General features: G+C 30.4%; 3 protein-coding genes across 3 annotated transcripts; all 3 read right to left on the bottom strand.

Moving 5' to 3' along the window:
- Positions 1-3,001: 3,001 nt before the first annotated feature.
- On the bottom strand, positions 3,002-7,471 carry LOC114183114 (cysteine-rich receptor-like protein kinase 25). Its single transcript, XM_028069997.2, has 7 exons — positions 6,570-7,471; positions 4,616-4,753; positions 4,396-4,517; positions 4,114-4,324; positions 3,711-3,948; positions 3,474-3,627; positions 3,002-3,351 (listed from the first exon to the last, which is right to left on the bottom strand). Exons 1-7 carry the CDS (start codon positions 7,366-7,368, stop codon positions 3,022-3,024), a joined length of 1,992 nt encoding a protein of 663 aa, XP_027925798.1. The 5' UTR covers positions 7,369-7,471; the 3' UTR covers positions 3,002-3,021.
- Positions 7,472-11,438: 3,967 nt separating this feature from the next.
- LOC146886025 (uncharacterized) lies at positions 11,439-11,855 on the bottom strand. Its single transcript, XM_085672928.1, has 2 exons — positions 11,713-11,855; positions 11,439-11,658 (listed from the first exon to the last, which is right to left on the bottom strand). Exons 1-2 carry the CDS (start codon positions 11,853-11,855, stop codon positions 11,484-11,486), a joined length of 318 nt encoding a protein of 105 aa, XP_085529054.1. The 3' UTR covers positions 11,439-11,483.
- A 4,218-nt stretch (positions 11,856-16,073) lies between these two features.
- Positions 16,074-20,790, bottom strand: LOC114183113 (cysteine-rich receptor-like protein kinase 8). The gene is made up of 7 exons (XM_085672927.1): positions 19,186-20,790; positions 17,759-17,893; positions 17,555-17,676; positions 17,268-17,478; positions 16,929-17,166; positions 16,698-16,851; positions 16,074-16,579 (listed from the first exon to the last, which is right to left on the bottom strand). The coding sequence occupies exons 1-7, from the start codon at positions 20,714-20,716 to the stop codon at positions 16,253-16,255; spliced, it is 2,718 nt and encodes a 905-aa protein (XP_085529053.1). The 5' UTR covers positions 20,717-20,790; the 3' UTR covers positions 16,074-16,252.
- Positions 20,791-22,155: the final 1,365 nt, after the last annotated feature.

Below are 22,155 nucleotides of genomic sequence, written 5' to 3'. Positions count from 1 at the left end.
TTTGTTTTTGAGAGGGATAATGTGATTTAAAAGAGAGGAAGCAGTGGCAACTACAAGGAGAAGTTGTGAGGAGTTTGGGGAGGAGGAGAGAAGAGCACACATGGACACATAATGTTCTTTAAACTCAACATTTGGTAAACTATCAAAGAGTTCATCTTTAAGCGTGTGTTATTTTCCATGAATTTACTATTCAAAAAGAAAAAGAATGGCAAGCGTTGATTTGCAAGATTATTCGTGTTCTTTTCCAAAGATACGGAAGCGATGCAGAGCGATGATTTGAGGGATCAATGGATTGCTCGCATCCCTCTGAGATGAAGATATTAGAGTGATCCAGGGCCATTTTACATAATTACCCTCAATATTTTATTTCAAATAAATTAACCATGGCTTTCCAGGAGTTGTGTAATTCAAACGAAGAGAAGTACAATGCAGATTCAGATTCCTGATGCATGAACAAGATAGATTCCTTACCTGTTTTGACCATTGAGCGTCTTGAATGAAGCATTCGATTATCATTAATAAGTTTGAACACAATTGGTGTATTATATTTGTATGAATTGGGAAGAACTTTGGGACTCTCGCGGACAGTGTGCACTTCAGCTGTAGGAGGTGAGCTTTTTCCCTACCACTCCCATGCATTTTTCCTTTCTTTCTCTTCGTTTGAATACCATTGTCTTGCATCTTTCGTTTCTTTATATTCATTTGAATACTATGATGCACTTGGTACCTTTCCATCACCATTGGTTGTTGAGAAGACGGACGGTGGCCAACACGAGGAGGTTGACGGCTCGTCGGACAGTTCACAGTGCAGTAGTCCAGTGTTGACGTAGTGGTGAATCCATATTTGTTTCTGGAATCAGATCTATTTTTGTGGTTGTTTTCGCAGCTAGAATGGAACCTGTTAACATTTTTCTGGATCTGATTCCAACCCATTGTACCATCCTATTTAACCGGTTCTTTTTTTTTTTGGAATCTATTCCATTTCCCTGATCTGCATTTGTGTGGTAGGAACTCATACGCGTTTTGGTTGGTGAACGACTTCACGACAGCGGGAGGAGGAGCCATCGTTGTTGGAGCAGCAACGAGTTGAAGTGGGTTCCGAAGTTTGGACGTGGTGCAGCGGTGAGTTAAAGTGGGTTTGAAAGTGGTGAATTGCTGCAGCGATGAGTTGAATATTTATGCGTATTGGATTTTTTTTGGTGTCTTGGTGTCCATTCTTGAACGGGTTCGTTGTGGTTAGCTATAAGAAACACATGCTTTTAATATAGATATAAGAATTGGTTTGTGGTTGGTGGTTAGCTATAAGAAACGCATGCTTAATATAGATATAATAAATGGTTCGTTGTGGTTGGTGGTAAGCTATACAAAACTCATGCTTTTAATATATATATATATATATATATATATATATATATATATATATATATATATATATATATATATATATATATATATATATATATATATATATATATATATATAAGAAATGGCTCGCTGTGGTTGGTGGTTAGGTATAAGAAAACATGCTTTTATGCTTTTAATATAGATATAAGAAATTTGTAATAATTATTTAAAGAAAGTTCATAAATATGAATAATTATGCCCCTGTAAAGTAAAAATGAATATTTAAAGAACAATCCTAGAACATAAAAACAAGGAATTAAAAAGTTGAGTATTGAGTTAGCTGATACTTTACAGAAATTATTCATATAATTGAATGAATTGAAATTATATTCATCTTGTATTATGTGTTTATCATTTTTATTTTAATTGACTCTTATGTGTATTTAAATCAGATGGATTCCAAAATACTGGAGTTACTTGAGAAAACAAATGTTCTTGATCGACGAATGCTTGTAGCTATTAACCGCCAACTTGTAGCTATTGAACGACGCAATGCACTACTTAATGACCAATACAACCTAGTTCTTAGAACACCTTCAGCTCAATATAGAGGAGACCAAATTTCTGAGTTACTAAGAACCATGAACATTTCAGATGACAACTTATTAAGAGAGTGCTACGACTTTCTTTGTTCACATCCACTTCATACCAGACGTCTTATGGAGATACCGGTAGAAAATCGTTGGAATAGGTTGCAAACTTATATGAGTAGAGAGGCTTGACTTTGATTGTATCATTCATCATATTGTATGTTGTCATGTGTGTACTTCTTATATATTATGTCATGCTTGGAGTTGACTTTTTATTAATGGTGTTGTTGGAAATGTTTTTCTTTTAAATTAAAATATTAAATTTTCTAAATCAACTATATTTTAATATAATTTTTTTTCAATTAAAAAATATTTAAAATATTTTTATTGATAATAATATATGAGAAACTAATTACAACTAATCTAAATATCATTTTATTATACTTTTTTAACACCAAGGACAATTAGGTCATTCTACATTTTCATCTATTAAATTTATTTATTTTTAGTCACATCGGTCAAATCCTTCATAAACTTTCATAAAAATTATTTTCAAATTCACTCCAATATCACCCTCAAATCCATAAAAAAGAACAACATAAATATCACCTTCTAATTAATCCAAATCAATCATCTCCCTCTCCCTCAAATCATCACCCACAAAAGAACACACCCTAAGAGATGATGAATTATATATGTTTATTGTATGAAATAAAGAATTCCAATTTTCAAGAATTTGTAGTGAATAATCTTTAGAATTTTTTTTTATAAGGTATTCATGTACTATGATATGAGTTAAGATATTCTTGGAATGTCACAAAAAGTGTATATATTAATGTGATTGTAAGCAAATTCAACTTTAAAAATGATAAACTAAAAGTTATACTCATTATAAAATTAACTTAAGCATAACATACCATTTGTCACTATAAAAATATATAATAGATAATGGAAAAGTGAAGTTAAAACCAAAAGTTTAATACAATACGAGAACACACTTAGTTATAATTTGATAGGTATGATATTTAAGTGCCAAATAATATAATATGATTCAACAAAATAGATATAGATAACATTCAACATAAAATTATCGAGGATAAAATTTACTTATAGACATCTCATTGATTGAGCCTGATATGAAATTGTTAGCAAATTGTCTCAAGCTTGGGTTCTGTGAATTAGTTGGATTCGTTCTTCGATCCAAAGAAAATGTTGGTTCTAGGGGAGAAGGCAATTCAACTAAGTGACCATTAAGATATGAGACAATTGTCAACATTGTAGGTCTAGCATCTGGATTTTCTTGAACACATAATAAACCAATCTTAACACATCTAATGACTTCAATATTAGAATGATTTCCTTTTAACTTTGGATCTAATGTACTCAATGGTGTTTCATCCCTCCAGTGCTCCCAAACCTGTAACAACCAGTAAGCTTAGCCAAATCATTACACCTTTTAAATTGTTAACTAATCACATTTATTCAACAAGCATAAATGATAATAAAATAAAAATATGGAAAAAAGGATATTATACTCACAAAATTTAAAAGATAATTAACAATACGATGTGGTTCATATGAACCCATGTTCTTTTTCCCACTAATAATTTCGAGAATCATAACTCCAAAACTGTAAACATCTGATTTCTCAGAAAATTGTCCAAACATAGCATACTCTGGAGACATATAACCACTGCAAAATTAGAAAAAATGACAAATAATCATAAACATGTTGTTAAGGGATGATAAATGTAAGAATGGATATTCAAAACTTACTATGTTCCAATAATTCTCTTTGTACTTCCTTCTTGTTGGTCTTTTTCAACAATTCTAGCAAGTCCAAAATCTGAAATTTTTGGATCCATATTTTCATCTAATAATACATTACTAGGTTTAAGATCACGATGTATTACTTTAAGTCGAGAATGGTCGTGTAAATATAGAATTCCTTTAGCAATCCCTTCTATGATTTTGTAACGCTCAGACCAAGTCAAACAATCTTCTTGTTTAGTATCTACAAGAATATTCGTTATCTGAGAAAATTAAGTGATATATCTTGAGGGTTTAAAACATAATCAAATCCTTGAATGTTTAAAACACAATATATTAAATATCTTAAATATGTAATACATACATGTTAAACTTAAAAGAAACCAAGGATGGATGAAAAGAATCAAACCAAATAAGAAGTAGTCCAAACTCTTGTTTGGTACGTATTCATAGATAAGTATTTTCTCTTCCTCATCAAGACAAAATCCCTTGAAAGCTACTAAATTTCTATGTTGGAGTTTGGCTATCAACATAACTTCATTTTTGAACTCCTCTAAACCTTGTTTAGAGTTTCTTGAAAGTCTTTTTACGGCTATAGATGTTCCATCAATAAGAATACCCTAAAAAAATAGATAATTATTAAAGTTAAAAGTAAGAGCATATAATAAACAAGAATAACAATTTTTGTTACCTTGTAAACTTCTCCAAATCCTCCTTTGCCTATCTTATTGTCATCTGCAAAGTTGTTTGTTGCTACTTCAATTATTGCCAAACTGAATTGCAATGACTCTATAGTAGAACTTCCAAGTCCAACTAAAAAGAACTTCAATCATTAATCCAAGTTTGGAACTTCATTAAGTCTTCTAAATGAAAAGTAGGTATTAGAGTTTATTTTTCTTTACCATACTTACGATTTTCTATAAGTATAATGTTATTACTCTTTCTTGTTTTTCTTCGCATCAAAATATAACAACAAATGCCAAAAAGTAGTCCCACCAAAGCAATAGCGAAAATAAGAATCAAGATAATAGTTCGTGATAGACCTTTTCCTGTATTAAAAAAATATTAACATGATATTAGGTCATGATATATTGATAGCAAGCAAAAAAATGAATTGTTAAAAACCCTATCCATTTTTTAAACAAATTGTTCATAATTTTTGTTATTCCAAAAACCCTAATAATTCAAAAAAAAAATCCTATAATACACATTATTCACAAAACAACACCTCATTGACTCGTCTTGCATAACGTTTGGCACGCGGATCTAGATCTACAGACTAGATCGTGATCCACATAAGAATTTTAATAACTTTATTCTTATTTAATTAAATTAGTAGAAATAATAATTTCTATAAGTCTATTTCTTAAAATAAGTAATATTCATAATTTTATAATTTATAAAATTTTTATGTACAAGCCTACTAAAAATAGAAATGGTTTTGAACTGCACTAAAATAAGAAAGAAATACGAACGAGAAAACTATTTTTGGATGAAATGAACACGAATATGACTGAGGTCATTTTGGATGGACTGGAGAAAAAAATGTGAATGAGCAAGTTGCTTAAAAAAAAATACACACGACCGTGTTGTGGTGGTGCGGCTAAATTTTAGAAATTTAAATCAATGCGGAGTGTGGTGGCCAATGCGGACCAACCCGTCCTTGACCCACGCAAATGTGAGTTATGCGAAACGGGCTTAAGCTCGTTAAATACTTAATCCGTCCTACATTTTTTTCTTGTGAACTGATCCACATGACTCGTCCACAGTTTTGTCTCTACATCCAAGGACCCTTATTTATATATATATATATATATATATATATATATATATATATATATATATATAATATTTTTGCTGATAAAAAAATGCGAGGAAACAAAGACAAAAAAGGCTTCGGGTTAACCCTTCATAATTTCAAAGATATGGGACCTTCCTATGTAAGTCAATAAAAAGGGAAATGTTTTGAAGATTTTATTCCTCAATTAATTTATTCTTTTATGAAAAATGTGTTTTTACCCAAAGTTTATTGGTTGTTTGAAATTTACTGTATTAGTAGGGTTTTTATTTTTTGATCGTTTTTGTATATATGTGTCAGGATAATTCAATTATCTCATTTTGTTTTTACTAATTAAAATACAATTAAGTCTAAAGAAAATTATAATACTTTTATATCAAAATGAAAAAAAAAACAACGAAAATGATTGGAATTATTTTACCAATTTCTTTGAACAATTATTTGCACATTCAATTGTTTTTTTAGACATCTATAGAACAAAATAAAATAGCACAAAATTTATTTCAAATGTTGGACTTCACCACCTTTGCTCAGGGATCTTTTCCAAGTCTTATTTTTTCGACCAGCTGCAGCAGATCAAAACTTAAAAACAATACCTTTGCAGTCCATGTAATGAATATTCACCCGATTCACAAATGATACCTTGATTTTTTATTTTTTTTTCTTATAAATTTTGACAAAATTTTCTTTTCAAACTATATCAAATTTTTCTCTTTTTTTTTTTTCACGTCAAACTTTTTTTCATTTAATAAGAAGTTGGCACGTTTACATTATTAAAAGTTTATGAAAAATAATTTTCCAATTCATAACATGCTTTCTTGAAAAGTGATTTAAACTAATTAGGGAAATATGAGGTGCAAATTGATGAGAGGTGATGAGTTTTGTTTTTTCTCTTTTGCATGGAGCATGGCGAATGATATGTAAAAACCTATGAAGCTAAGTGCGATTTTTCACGTATCTGAAGAAGTCTTTGTTCAAAAGTAAAGAAAAGAAATTACCTCTATCCTCTTTCTAGTGCTATATTTCAACACCACGACCACAAGAAGATGAAGATGAAGAAGAAAAACCTGATGATGGAGCGAGTCTTTGTGGTGGATTATCAGTGATGAGGCCATAGAAAAGGTACATCTCGTACCAAATGTTACAACTCGGAAACACAACTCTCCCTCCTTGTTTTCCATCACAGCACGTTGGAAGATCTTTTATTGCTTCTGCAAGACAAGTTCTGCAGTTCTGCGGAGACAAATCTTGCGTGCACTGAGCGAGAGTATAAACAGTCTGAGAATGAGACAAGTTTGTTTCCTTTGTCGAGAACCTCGCATCCGAAACCGCTGCTGCTTCTGCAGTTCGGTTCATTGCGTCGCGCAAGAAGATCATGAAGCTGATTGTGGAGTTGGTGGTGACATCGCTAGGGCTGACAAGAAAAATTCCTGGAGACGTGGCCACGACGGAGAAGAAAGGCACATTGGAATACCGAAGCTTGCATTCAGCGTACCACATCACAGCCTCTACGGAGTTCTTACATTCTGGGTCTGTAGATAACTTCTCGGTTGCGTTGGCCACGCATTCTTTGCACAGGCGTAAGGGTATGTCACCCCTACACATGAACAAACCATACACCGTGTTGTTTCTGCTGAGGATGGTGGTGTTGTAGAATAACGTTGCAGATGCGTTGGAAGTGAAGGAAGAGAGAAGGGTTATCAAGTTGTTTTGATATGCGCTGGTAGAAGATGTTCTGTTTGGACTACAGTTTTGGTACTCAAAGTAAACCCTGTCCTCGTTCTGTGCTTTCGTGGTTGGGAAGTTCAACAAGGTAATAACAAAGGTACAACTAAAGATAAGAAAGACGAGGTTGTTGGAAGCCATGGTTCTGTTCGTGTTCAGGGATGGGTGGTTTCTGATATTAAGTGCTCAGGTTTTCTTCTCTTTTGTAATGGAAAATAGGTGAAGTTGAAACTTCGGAAATAGTGCAAGGGATTCGTTAGAAGTAGATTATAAGAACCCCATAAATTAGTTTCTAAAATAAGTATTTCACCCATTTATATATATATATATATATATATATATATATATATATATATATATATATATATTGTGAATTAATATTATCTCTAATTGATGTAGGACTTCCAATACACTCCTCACACCGAGGTATATTCATTTCGTGCGTGGTACTAAAAATTAGTGAGTGATCCGTTAATGGTCCGATAACGGGTGAAATATAATGTTCAAAAAAGTTCGCTAGGATATGTTCTAATTTGACTTTGATACCATATTAAAAGTGGAATTTAATTTTAACTCATTAGACTTATTTTTAGTTGATGTATAACTTCCGGGATTGGTATCTGTATGCATTAGCAAGTCAATGAACTGGTATAGTCAAAGTCAACCACTCATCCCGTTTGTGATCATCTGAAATTGTTACAATTTTTTGAACATCATGCGTTGAAAATGTCTCCATGGAAAATGTCAAAGCATGTATGAAAAATATAAGTGTTCATTTCACGTTGTACGTGGGATGAAAAGTAATGTGTTGGGACGATGATGTTTTGTATTTTAGAACGATGAGGATATATAACAATTATTTAACTAATTAACTATCAAATCGATCTCTAACTAACGAAACTTATGTGTCTCTACCGGTTTCCCACAAACAGGAACATATCTACTTAGAACTTTCAGTTTAGATAACAGTACAAACAATGTCTTTCACACCAATATTTGGTAGCAGTCTTCAAATAATAACATGTTACATTTAAACAATATAACATAAAAACAAATAAACTATACAAAGAAATATATATTAGAAATTATTAAATTTAAATTAATATACACACCAGTATTTAATTGTAATAAAATAATTATAAAAATACCAGCAATGTCTTTCTTTTCATTTTTATATATAAAAGTGAAAAGATATATATATATATATATATATATATATATATATATATATATATATATATATATATATATATATATAAAAGAATAAAAACAGGTAGACTTAGGTTGTCACAATGTAAAAATCAATATTTAAGTTTGAATAGTTAATAAAATTTAAAAAAAAAACACAGACACGTAGTATTCTTTTGATGGAAAGTGATAACTATGTCAAAGTATATGTGACATAATAATATGACAAAAGAAAAGCGCATCGTCATCTATAAGTTTACATAATATTAGTATGAAAAAATATATTTCGACAATGGGAAGAACTTGACAATTAATGAAAGATAATTATTTTTAATAGTAAAAATTTATGACAATGGAGTATAACATAGGGAAAGTATTACAATAAATTGTGTAATTAAAAAATTAAAAATGCAAAATAGTTTTTTACATCAATATATTACTATTATAGATTTTGATATATTATGATTTTCAATTTGAAAAGAATAGCGTATTGAATACAATTAAAATGTTTGTCTAAATTTCACATTTGATAAAAATAACAAATGTAAACATCATATAAAAAAACTCATAAATTTAATATTTTAAAATGTTGGACTAAAAATGATATTAATAATTTATATGTAGATTAACTCATGTCATTTATATATAATATCTTCCTAATAAGCTTCATCGAAAAAAAAATAATAAAATACCCATCAATAATTTCATATTTAGAATATAAAAATTTCAATTGGAATTAGTCATCAGTTATAAATGTAGGGTTTTAGTCTTGATCTTTGCATTAAGAATTGATTGTTTGAAATGATTGATATTTATGATGTATTGAAGTTTTAAAATTTAACAACTAAAATGAAAAGTGTGTTGTTGAGAAGTGACGCATTTTGGATCCTAGTTGAAGTCATTTACCAACAGAATTTAAAATCCAATAGTTTTATTGGAGAATTCATCAATCTGCTGGAAAAATTGTAGTGGAGTCAAATATATTGACATCATTCGAAGGTGCAATGAACCAAATAATGTAATGTCTTGTGTTGGAAATATTGAAGATGAGTAGAATGTCAACGGAGGGCTCATTATCTCATCTTTATTTTTAATTTTTTTTTCATTCATCTTTGTTTTTTTGTTTTTTAAATATAATCTTTTGTTTCGTTTTCATTTGATAATAGATGGTACTTACTTACACCCATATCCATTCATTTTGTATTTCAAATAGTAATTACAATTTTTTAAGAAATAAAAATTATAATAAATAAAATAACATTATCAAATATTTAATATTAAATTAGTATACATTTTTTTCAATATCAAATATAAAAATATATAATTATATAAACATCTGAAATAATATTTAGAAAAATCAAATAATAATGTTAAAAAAAATTAAATAAATGTCTAAAAAATAAATTATAAAATTAAGGATTTAAAAACTTAATATAAAATGTTTAAATTAAATTTTTTGATAATTTAAAACAAGAATTATATTTCTATGTCAATTTAAAAAGTAAATTATTGTCTATACTCTGTCTATAAATTTTTATCAAAATCGAATTCAAACAATGTTAAAAAAACAAATGATTTGATTTTTTAAATTAGTAATTTATATATATATATATATATATATATATACTTTTTTATTTTAATGTAATTGTTAATAAAAATTATTTTTAAATTACAATGAAAATTTAGATTAAATCATCGACGTGACATTACTTTTTTCTAGAAGTGAATAAGTAAATTGTAATAGTTTTATCAGTTTTTTTAAAGTACGAATTTCAGAATATGATACTAATTAAACATGAAAAAGTTAACGCTAGTTTAAAATAATGATAATCTTAATTTATTAATCTTATAACGTTTTTTTATTATGTTTTGTAACAAAATTTATAGAAAAAAAATTATATTTAACAATTCAGTTAATGAATTTTCCTCAATTCCAAATTCACTTGAACTTGGATGGAACTAAAATTTCACCTGGATTAACAATTATGAAATATGGATGTTTAATATGTCTAGAATTGAAGGATGGCAAAACAGGGTTAAAATTGTAACCTGTCCCGCTAAAATAAATTAATATTTTTTATGCTAAACAGTTGACAAAGTAATGTTTTAAATTTCAGTGATTAAACTTTTAATTAAGTTATTTAAAATGTAATTTATATGCGGAATTGTCTTCTAAATTTATATTATGATTCAACAATCCGAGATGTAACCTTCCAAAAGAACAAAAGCACTACATCTGATGATCTAATTCAAGGAATATAGACAAATGAACTCTTAATGTATGTATTAGATGATTTAATCACATGTTAACGAAGATAGACAAATAAACTATTAGTACATATTAGACTCTCAATGTATTTAATGATCTAAACATATCTCAAATTTGTATGTAAAAAATCTTAGTTTGAGCATTATACCATTACTTGCAACTTAATTATCTCACTTTATATATTATATTCTTTCCTTTGATTTTATTATCTCTGTATACTTACCTCTAACTTTCCATATGATTAAATCGTTCCTACTCTTATTAACATGTCCATTACTATCTTCTAACTCAATATCCACCAAATAAGGGTTAATATATAATACCTTAATCAATGAGAAAACTCTAAACGAAAAAGTCTGAGTGGAACTTGAAAACCATTTTATAATAGAAAAGTAAGAATCATGAATCAGCATATTATTAAAGTGTAGCAATAAATTCGTAAATATTTGTTAAAGGCTTCTCAAGGTTTCACGAGCGGAACTCATCTATCAAGAAGAACACAGACATTCCTAATACGAAAATTCAAAGTATCTTTTTTATTAAAATAAGAATTCTCTATCCTAAAAGAATCATCATCACAGAAATATAAAAAAGATGTTTGGGGCATAAACAGACAAAAGTGTCGAACGTGTTCATACATAAGATAGTAACAATTGTTGTCTACACAGAACCAGACTCTCAACATCGCAACTTGCAACCACCAACGCACATCGCATTCATCTATATTTACAAACTACATAACAAACCAAAGCAAAACACTGACTATGGATTTCAAATATTCTAAAACCACTGCAGAAGTTCAGGGTAGCACAGCAAGTTCCACCTTGTCAAAGGAAAAGAAACTGACCCTTCCCTCAGTGACCAGGCAGATTTTCAAAGGAATGCCACCACATTGTTTCTGAAGGGCTTCAATCTCTGTTCTAGATGGTGGATGACCCCTAGCAGAAGATACATGTTGTACGTGATTAAATAGACTTCCATCAACAGGTAATAAACAGAGATGTCTTTACTAGTAAGTACTAATTTACAATGTTAAGATGTTTGACCTGAACTGCAACTTGGGTATAGAACCAGATGAGAAGCCAAGCTCCTCTTCATCACTTGGATTTTGCAAATAGACCTCATCATCACTATCTTCACTTGAAGAACATCCCCATGTCTTGTTTTCCATAGATCAAAAGCTGTAATTTAAAACACCAACCAATTGATCAGTTGTTAGGATTGTTGGCTGCAATGTTGTTAAACTTCAGATTCTATCTAGGATCGGGAGGGCTGAAAATTAATAACTCAGGATTATAACTTGAATCATAAGATCCTACTACTAAGATGCAAATACATCACAGGCGTATAAAAAATTAGATAAAGAAAAAAATCTCTAAATCACATCATTAAACAATAATCACATGGCACAAAAATAGATAAACAAAGAAGCACCCAGTTATGCAAAGCAAGTTGCCTGCGCCCTTGAAATATTTGTTATAATCCTTCAATGAATGAAAAACACCAGATCCACTACACTAAGTAAAATGAAGTATTCAACTATAAATAAACACAAAAATCTACTTGTATTCAGCGTAAAGACCAACCATTAATGAAAATGCAATGATGGGGATAATATGTTGGCAGTGGTAATAAGAAAGAACTCACTTCTTAGATTGAGAAGTACTGGAGAAAAAATGGAATAAAGCTGATATAGTTAAAAAGGAAGAGGTGTGAGAAGTATAAAAGCTTAGCTCCTGAAAATAAGAACTCCCAAACAAAAATATAAATCTCAACATTAAACAAAAAGAAGACCCAAAGCTTGATGCAGTTACCCCAACCCCATCTATGTTTTTATAGACATGAGAACTCAACATCAGGAACAAATGCTAGAAGTGTTCATACTTAAAACTTCACCGTCATTAGTACCCTTCAATTTTCTCAACATGGGTTTCTGCATGGTTGCTTAAATTTTGATTTTCCATCAACTATAGATTGATGGAACAAATACACTATGAAAAATTGAATTAACATTAAAACATTAGCATATCAATTGTTATTAAAAAAAAAAAAAAAAAAGAGGTGCACCCAAGGCACCAAAGGCACCATAACAAGCTAGGTTTAGAAGTTCTTAATTTTATCAATAAGGTGCTAAAGGCAGACATCGCCTAAACCAGAAAGGTGCACCCAAGCCACCAAAGGAATCAACAAACTAAATGGCACTGTCTCAACCTACACAGAGTACCCTTCAAGCATCTCAGCTCAACAGCTTTACACATATATGTACCAACTCCAAATCACAAGGAACATGTTTTAGCTATTTTAAACAAACTACAAAACCATTCATAACTGCAAGGAGAAAGAAAGGAAACTCCAAACAAGATAAACATTCCACTAAGTGATTTCTTAACAAACTACATGAATAGTTTTTATGGATAATGATTTATCTACCGAGTTCATTGACACCCAACACACCACACCCATTATTTTCACTTCTTTTCTGTTTCTTTGCAATTACAAAAAAAAAAAAAAAAAACCTACCATATTACCCTTGGGTTTTAGATGTCAAAGATTATTTTTCTTATCTACTATAATAGGATATACTTAGGCAGGATTATCTTCAACAGTTACAAATACATTCACCTAAATTTTCAGAGATTTGGCAACAGCGACGACAAGCTCATTGTTTGATAGTGATGGCCTTTCAGAAGCGTTTTCAGAGAACGAATGCTTTTGGGGGAGTTGGGAATTCATCGCAGCGATATGGATTAAGTATTGTTTTAGTCTCGGAACTTTTACTCAAAATTGAAATTCGTTTTGGTCAAAATTTTGATAAATTTTGGTTTTTAAACTTTAAAAATGAGCTAAAATGTTAACTTTTTTTGAGGTTTTGAACGCATTTCTGAATAAATATTGAGCTAAAAATGTGTCAAACTACATAAACAACTCCGATATTAATAAAATTGGGTTAAAAGGATTATATTCATTCCTTTTTAAAATTTAAGAACCAAAATTTATCAAAGTTTTGACCAAGGACGAATTTCAATTTTAAGTCAAAGTTCAAGGACTAAAAACTTATTTAATCCTAATAATATTGATTAGGGATTTGGTTTTTCGCAAGCACGACCATTTTCAGATGGATCGGGGATTTCGTTTTCGCGGGAGACATTTTGTTGGCACAACTTGTTGCTTTTTTAAAATCAAAATTCGTTCTTATATTAAAAAATGTTTTGAAAATAATAATTAAGCATAGCGTCTGTCAACAATTAAATGTTTTAATATATTTTATTATTACTATTAAAATTTAGGGTAAATTGTGAAACTATTTATTTTAAGTTTGCTAATATTTCATAATTTAAAATAAACTTAACTGTATTATTATTTAATAAAAATCAATTTTACTTATATTTTTTATTATTTATAAAATATTGGTTAATATTACTAATTCTAATAATCAATAAATGAAAAGTTTAATTATGTTGTTAGAGGAAAAAAAGTCTGTAACATTTTTTAATTTAATATATAAAATGGGCTTCTTTTTTTTTATCGGCATCTAAAATGAGCTTAGTGACTAAAAAATCTCTTTCTATTTTTTTACAATAAAAAAACAAATAAATAAGTTTATAATTTGTTTAAACTATTAGATGATGAAAAATAGAATATAATATTAGATAATAACAAATAAAATTTTAAGTTCTTTTGTAAAACCCTATAAAACCCTAGAAAATAGTGTTTTAGAATTGATAGTGGCCTAAAAATAGTGGAATTCGAATATTTTAATATTAATTATTTTTAATATAAATAGTTTTGTTATAAACGAATTTCATTATTTTAAAACATACAATTTCTCTAGAAATCACTACTCTAAAGTTCTCTGACTTCTGTCTAGAAGTTCTCACCTCCGGTTCATTTGTTTGAAGATCGGAGACCGCTAGGGTGATCCTCTTGGCGAGCTCTTCCTTTCTATCTGATCAATTTCTTCAATTGTGTAAGTTGAACTTCTACTCGTTTTCTTGTGGGTCTTCTATGTTCTGGCTTGCATGCAACGATACGTTGGTTGCATGTGACCATGCTTTGGTTGCATGTGACGTTTTAATCATCAATATGAGTCTTTGTTGGTCAGTGATCATAATAGTAGGTCTTGATCGTTTTTGTGTTGTTCCTAGGTATAGATAGAACGTCTTGTGAAGCTAAAGGTGTTTTGGTGTTCCTTGAGTCTGTTGATGTTGTGTTTGGGCCCGTTGAACCACCTTGTCAAGTATGAGAAGCTAGTATTGTTTTACTTTGTGGTGTTTTTCTAAATTAATGATGTACATAAAACTAAATATAACACATTGATGAATTTAATAGAAATTTATTGATTGTATCATGATAATGTGAGTATATTTTTTTTTTTACAAACATAAGTAGAAAACATTGAAATACTATGAAATGGGTTTTGAGTATCTTCACGGTGATGTTAATATGAGATTGTTTATGATGATGATAAGCCTATTTCGTAGGATACTTAAATTGACATATGATTATAGACATTAATTTTAGAAAGTCCGTGTGGACTATTTCATTATTCTTGCAAGGAGAGTTGTGACATGACAATCAAAGATGCAAAGATGTGTAATTTTGTATGTAAGGAGATGTTATAGGCGAAGAAATATTTGCACAAGTACCTACTATTTATAGTGAATCAAAGTGTTATTTAAAAATTGTCTTCACAATAATTCAACTTTCTATTCATAATCTAAGTATACTAATGTGAAGTACCATTGGGCAGTAAATTTTTATTTTGTTATGTTGTTAGAGTTAGCAATATTCATGTTAATGATAATGGAGTTCATAAGATAACTTAGGCATTATCAAGAACAAATCACATATGAGAAATTTGTTTGGGATTTTAAACTTCTCTAATATGTGAAAAATAGGTAGTAAAGTTGACTTGTCTCATTTATTTAAGTGGATATTGATCAAATTAGAGTTATTTAGAAGGAAGGACAATTAATTCACAAGAAACTCCAAACCTTGGGCATTATAAGGAATCAAAAAGTATGTTACAATTTAGGATATACTTCGATTATCATTGTATTTTCATTTCAATTTGCTAGGATGATATTGCACATTCACATTATGATCACTTTATTTTAAGTGAGGATCACAATATATATATTAATGAGTAATAATATTATATATGAGGATCATAATTATTTTAAGTGAGGATCACAATATCTATTAATAAGTAGTAATATTATATATGAGGATCATAATGTTTTATCCTTGTTTTGTAGTCTAAATTAAATTTATTTTTTTAACAAATTATTCACCAAATTTTACAAGTGGTATAACGAGTTTTATTACTTTAATAATAAAATATAAAATCAGCACAAGGCATGTCACATGCCAACTTAAACCAATCCAATAAAGAAAGTTATAATCTATAAAGGAATAAATTTGAAGTCTCTTGACAAAAAAACCTTACTTAATCAAAGAAGATGTACATCCTAAAATCAACCTTCACAATTTCAACTCTAACATAGTTTCAAGTGATATTGTATTGTACATTAAAACACAAAATATAATAATGAATAAAAAAATCAATTATCGAGGATAAAATTCACTTTTAGACATGTCATTGATAGAAGATGGTATGGAGTTGACATCTTGGCTTGAACTTGATTCATGTGCAATAATTGGATTCATTCTATGGTTTAAGAAAAATATTGGCTCTTCTGGAGATGGTAGCTCAATTGAGTGGCTAGTAAGATATGAAACAATTGTTACCATTGTAGGTCTAACATCTGGATTTTCTTGAACACATAATAAACCAATTTGAATGCATCTCGTGACTTCAACATTAGAATAATTTTCTTCTAATTTTGGGTCCAATGTGTTCAATGTTGTTCCATCCCTCCAATGTCTCCAAACCTATAACAATTTTTCAAATTTGTTTGTGTCATTACACTTTCATACTTATAAATTAATTTTTGTACATTACTTATGAGTAGTGAGTAAATAAAATAAATAGAAAGATTTTAGCACTCACAAATTTTAGAAGACCATCAGCAACACAATGTGATTCATGTGAACTTATATTCTTTTTGCCACTAATAATCTCAAGAATCATAACACCAAAACTATAAACATCAGATTTTTCAGAGAATTGTCCAAACATAGCATATTCTGGAGACATATACCCACTGCAAAATCAACAAAAAGTTACAAATAATGTTAAAAGTATTATGCAAAGGATAAAGAAAGAGTATTAAAAACTTACTATGTTCCAATGATTCTATTTGTACTTCCATCCTCTTGATCTATTTCAACAATTCTAGCAAGTCCAAAATCTGAAATTTTAGGGTTCATATTTTCGTCTAGTAGTACATTACTAGGTTTAAGATCACGATGTATAACTTTAAGTCGAGAATGTTCATGTAAATATAAAATTCCTCGAGCAATGCCACCTATGATCTTGTGACGCTCAGTCCACCTCAATACTTTTTCTAGTTTAGTATCTACAAAAAATAAACATTATAAATGTAAGTGATACAATAGCAAATACATAAGTTGTTAATGTTAACTTTTAAAAAATAAAATAAGGTAAGAAACATCTTACCAAATAAAAAGTAGTCTAGACTCTTGTTGGGCACATATTCGTATATAAGTATTTTTTCTTGTTCATTGAGACAAAATCCTATAAATGCCACTAGATTTCTATGTTGAAGTTTGGCTATTAATAGAACTTCATTTTTGAACTCTTCTATGCCTTGCTTAGAATTTCTTGAGAGTCTCTTCACAGCAATTGATCGCCCATCAAAGAGAGTGCCCTAAAAATATTAATATAAGTATTTATTATAAAGAATAGAAATATATAAGAAATAAAATTTAACATATTTCTTATACCTTATAGACTTCACCAAATCCACCTTTGCCAATTTTGTTCTCTTGCGAAAAATTACTTGTTGCTGCTTCAATTATTGACATGTTGAATTGCAATGACTTTATAGCGGAACTTTCTTGTCCAACTAAATAAAAATATTTCAATTGTTAAACTATGTTTCTAAACATTTTTATTCTTATAGAAAAGTAAATTGTTTCCATACTCACAATTTTCTTGAAGAATAGCTCTATTATTTTTTCTGCTTTTCCTTCGTATCAAATAATAACAAAAGGCAAAAAATATCCCAGATACAACTATGCTGAAAGTAATGATCAAGATAATTGTTGTTGTCTGACTTCCTCCTACATTACAAGAGTAACACATGTCAAAATAACTTGTGGTGAATTGATAAAACAAGGCTCACTTCTTTGTAAGTAAAAACATTCACTACTAAAAAAATTCATATTTCCTGCCAATTTTGTTTTGGAATATTTTTTTGTAGGAAATACTTATAAACTTTGTTATGAAAAAACAATTTACGGTAAATTGCTGCCAATTCTTTTGCAAAATATTTTGTATAAAACACTTTTTGTAACAAATTTTATAGGAAATACTCACGAATTTTATAATTTTGTAGGAAATAATTATCTACGAAAAAATTATCTGCCAATCTAGATCCTTAAAAGAAATAGCATGAAAAATTCTTTTTTTGCAAATTTTTTTAACAAATTTACAAGCAAATTCTCATATGTAATATGAAAATTTTTAGTAGTGATTATTGGTGAAGAAAACCAACCTTGATTTGAACCATAAGGTATAGTAACAAGATATATTAAAGACATTGATAAATTCGATACAAAAGCTGCACAACCCATATGCACCAAAATGCTAAGGTAAAAAAATAAAATAAAATGGTATCCCAATTGCTAAGAAATTAAAGTACTGTAGAAAACATGTTAATACTGATGATGGTATGTCTTCATGAGGTATTGTTCTTCCAAATTAAATAACTTCGGTTGAAATGTGACTTTCGTAATTTGTCAAGCTTTCTCTAATTTCTAACTTGTTCCTCTATGGGCTCATAATCTAAGACGTGTATATATAGAAACCACTCGTCCTTTTCAGTCTTTTAGGAAAATGATGTTTTGGCAGTCATTTAACCACTTGACAATGTGCTTTTAAGAGTAATGTGGTCAGTAGAAAAAAAGTAAACTTCTGTAATTATGAAAGAAGAGAAAAAAAAAATACTACAATAATGTAAAGGTCCTGTGAGATTGGGTTTGAATTTTGGTTATAAATACATCCAAACCAAGCATGAACAATATTGCAGTTTTGTTTAAAAGAAAAAAAAAAAATTTTGAACCAAACCAAACCAATTTGTTGTAAGTTATTTATGTCGGTTTTTTATCAAATTTTGACCATTCTAGATATCCCTAAAAGAGTAGTTATCAAGTGATTCTATATGCGAAGTTCTTAAACAACATAGATTATGAGTCATGAACAACAAGAGATCAAAATATCACTTTTTTTTTCTTCTTATATTTGATTTTTCTACCTGTATAAATTTGTTTGATTTTCGGTATACGATTGTGCTTCCTATAATTAGCATGCGAATCATGGTGAAGTTTTAGAGATGTGAATGAAAATAGAAAACCTGATGAGGTAGGAGGAGTAGATGGAGTGGTTGGCGTGAGATTGTAAAACTGGAACAATTCAAAGCGAAGAACACAGCTAGGATAGAGAACTCGTCCACCCAAGCTTCCCAAACTGCTCCATGGAATTGCCGTTCCAATCACATCACTCAGGCACCCACTGCAACCACTGCTTGATAGATCCGACGAGCATTGACCAAGAATATACACTCTTTGCTCATCGTTCAATCTCAGAGATTCATCTGTCAAGAATTTGTTATCAGTGTCCCCTGTCATGTTGGCCACCCTAGCTAACTGGTTCGATAACTCAGAAGCAACAGAGGACTGTATCGGACTGCTGTTGCTGATATTCAGATTCCTAAATCTCGGACTTGTTTCGTAGCTGGAGAAGAAATTTCTGTCGGAATAGCGAAGCCAGCAGTGATTGTACCATATTACAGCCTCCGCAGAAGCCAAACCACACTCCGAGGTTATTCTGTCGGTTGCGTTTCGGATGCATTGCTGACAGAGGCGAGCAGGAATGTCGATACGGCACCTGAAGAGGCCGTACGCTGTTCCCTCTTGCGTCTGGAATCCATATCTAGAGGTGGCGTTGGAAGACAAGCCAGAGAGGAGGGTTCTGAGGTTTGATTCCAAAGCAGCGTTAGTTTTGTCGTTTGAGCAGTTGTGAGAAATATAACCGGGATCTTCTGAATATTCAGAATCTGTGTTTGCATAATTTGTTTCTGGGACGAGTCCTTTCGGTCCCTCATCGGTGACGCGGTAGAAAGGGAACAATTCATACCTGATGTTACAACTGGGATACAGAACTCTTCCTCCTTGCTTTCCATCACAGCAAGATGGAATATCTGACATTGCTGAATCAAGACAGTTTGAGCATTGTTGGGGTGAAAGGTCTTGCGTGCACTGAGTTAGACAGTAAAGAGTCCGAAATTCCGTCAAGTTTTGTTGCTTTGCGGAATACCTGTTACTAGAATTGGCTGCTTCGCGTGTAGTTTCTCTCATGGTCTTCTCCAACAAACTCATGAAGTTTGAGGAGTTGGAGGAGATATTGGCCGAGTTCCAAATCCAATATGCGGGAGATGTGTTCACAGTGGAGAAGAAAGAGCTGTTGGAATACCGAACCATGCAGTCTTCGTACCAAATCACACTCGATTTGGACGAGGAACAGTTTGTGTCTGAGGACAGAGTGTGGGTTGCGTTTGCGACACAATCTTTGCAGGCGTCAGAAAGAACATCACCTCTGCACATGAAAAGACCATAAACTGTATCAGAGGAGTTTGTGGGAGGGACTGTGTTGTTATAGAATCCGTTGGCATTGGCTGTAGCGTTGGAAGATAAGGAAGAGAGGAGGGTCTTGAGGTTCGTCTGATACGGGCTGTTGTCACTGCTTCTTTCTTCACTACACGACCGGGTAAGATAACCAGCACCCGTTGCTTTACGAGTTGCGAAATGGAAGAAGGTAATAAAAAGGAGGATGAGCTTGAAGGGATTCCAAGCCATGCTTCTGTTCATCTTCAACAACACTCTCATATGCTGGTTGGATTGATTTTTGTTGTCGTGTTCGTGTGTAGTAATGGAAAATAAGATACAACCTTAATGATCAGGCACCTGTTATTTTTAAGAAAATTGTTTGAAAAGTCATCTTCCACCAAAAGTGCTGAGTTAAATAACATAATAAATAATCAAACCCTTTCTTGCATGACTTTTCTATCTATATACATGTTTTTCAACTTTTAACCAATAAAATAATGTGGGGTAGGTGCATTTCTTGCATAACATTTTGGACTGTATAATATTATTTTTGTTAAAATAGTTAGGGTAAAGTTGAAACCTATATATGTTTTTGCCATCACCATCTCGTATTTGACTTGGCACATGATGAAATGATGGAAAGGGTGAAGCAAGTGAAACGAAGAGAGGAGTCAAAACTCGTGTCTCTCTCTTCGACAAAGAAAGTCGGAAGGTTGCGAAAAGACCACTTCTCTGTGTTAACTTGTATGACAATTTCATTTCTATTTATTTATTCAATTCCTTTTTAACGTCTTTCTAGTTGGTCTACTCTCCCATTTCAAGGAGCATTTTACAGATCTAAATTTAACTTAATTAATTTTATTTATTACTTTAATTAATTATTTGTATATTTAGAAATATAATATTAATCACAAATTATTGCATTACAAAAAATTAATTATATTAAAACATGATTATATTACATCATAATATTTTATATTATTAATTTTATAGTTTTATTTTTGTCTTTTATTTTTTCAAGCTATTCCGCGAATGAAAACACAAATTCTAATTCTAAAACTTCTCTATTGTAGTGAGTTCATTAATTTGTAGACATTTGTATACCTCGACCAATACTTTGTTGTTGCTTATGCACATGAATTAGGTCTACAATGATAGTTGGTAGATGAGAATGGTAACACTACTACATTGACATATAACATGAATTTAGATCAAACAAAAATCACTTAAGGTTGAAGTAATATGAAGAATTTATATGACATCATAAGTGACTTGCATATTTAATTTTTCAATTTAGGCAATTCTTCTTCTAAGATAATGGTCTTTAGAGGTAGTTGCACACCACAAAGTTTGAGGTCTTTATACATCAATTCTTGGAAGCTATAGCACCACATTAAACCTATAAATATAGGGCATGACCATTGTTATTTTCATGTTGATTTTGGATGTTATCTTATATGTTAGTTTTGTAATATAATTTAGAGAGAGATACACTTATATTAGTATAGTTCGTAGTAAATATCTTGTAAGACAATGAAAGGAAGGATGCTTATCCATGTTCATCTTGTATTCATCATCGTGAGCACCTAATTCCCCATAGTTGGGATTAAATATAATTTCTAAACTCTCTCTGTATTGCACTTGATTATATATCTATTGTGTTCTTATTTTACGTGTTGGTTACATGGTTTGTATTTCACTTCGTGGTGATTTGACCA

Source organism: Vigna unguiculata, chromosome 5 (genome assembly GCF_037176805.1).
Source record: "Vigna unguiculata cultivar grain cowpea cultivar isolate G323 ecotype 2 chromosome 5, ASM3717680v1, whole genome shotgun sequence".
NCBI lineage: Eukaryota > Viridiplantae > Streptophyta > Magnoliopsida > Fabales > Fabaceae > Vigna > Vigna unguiculata.
The sequence above is the reverse complement of the archived record's forward strand: the minus strand, read 5'-3'. Positions and strand labels throughout refer to the sequence as shown.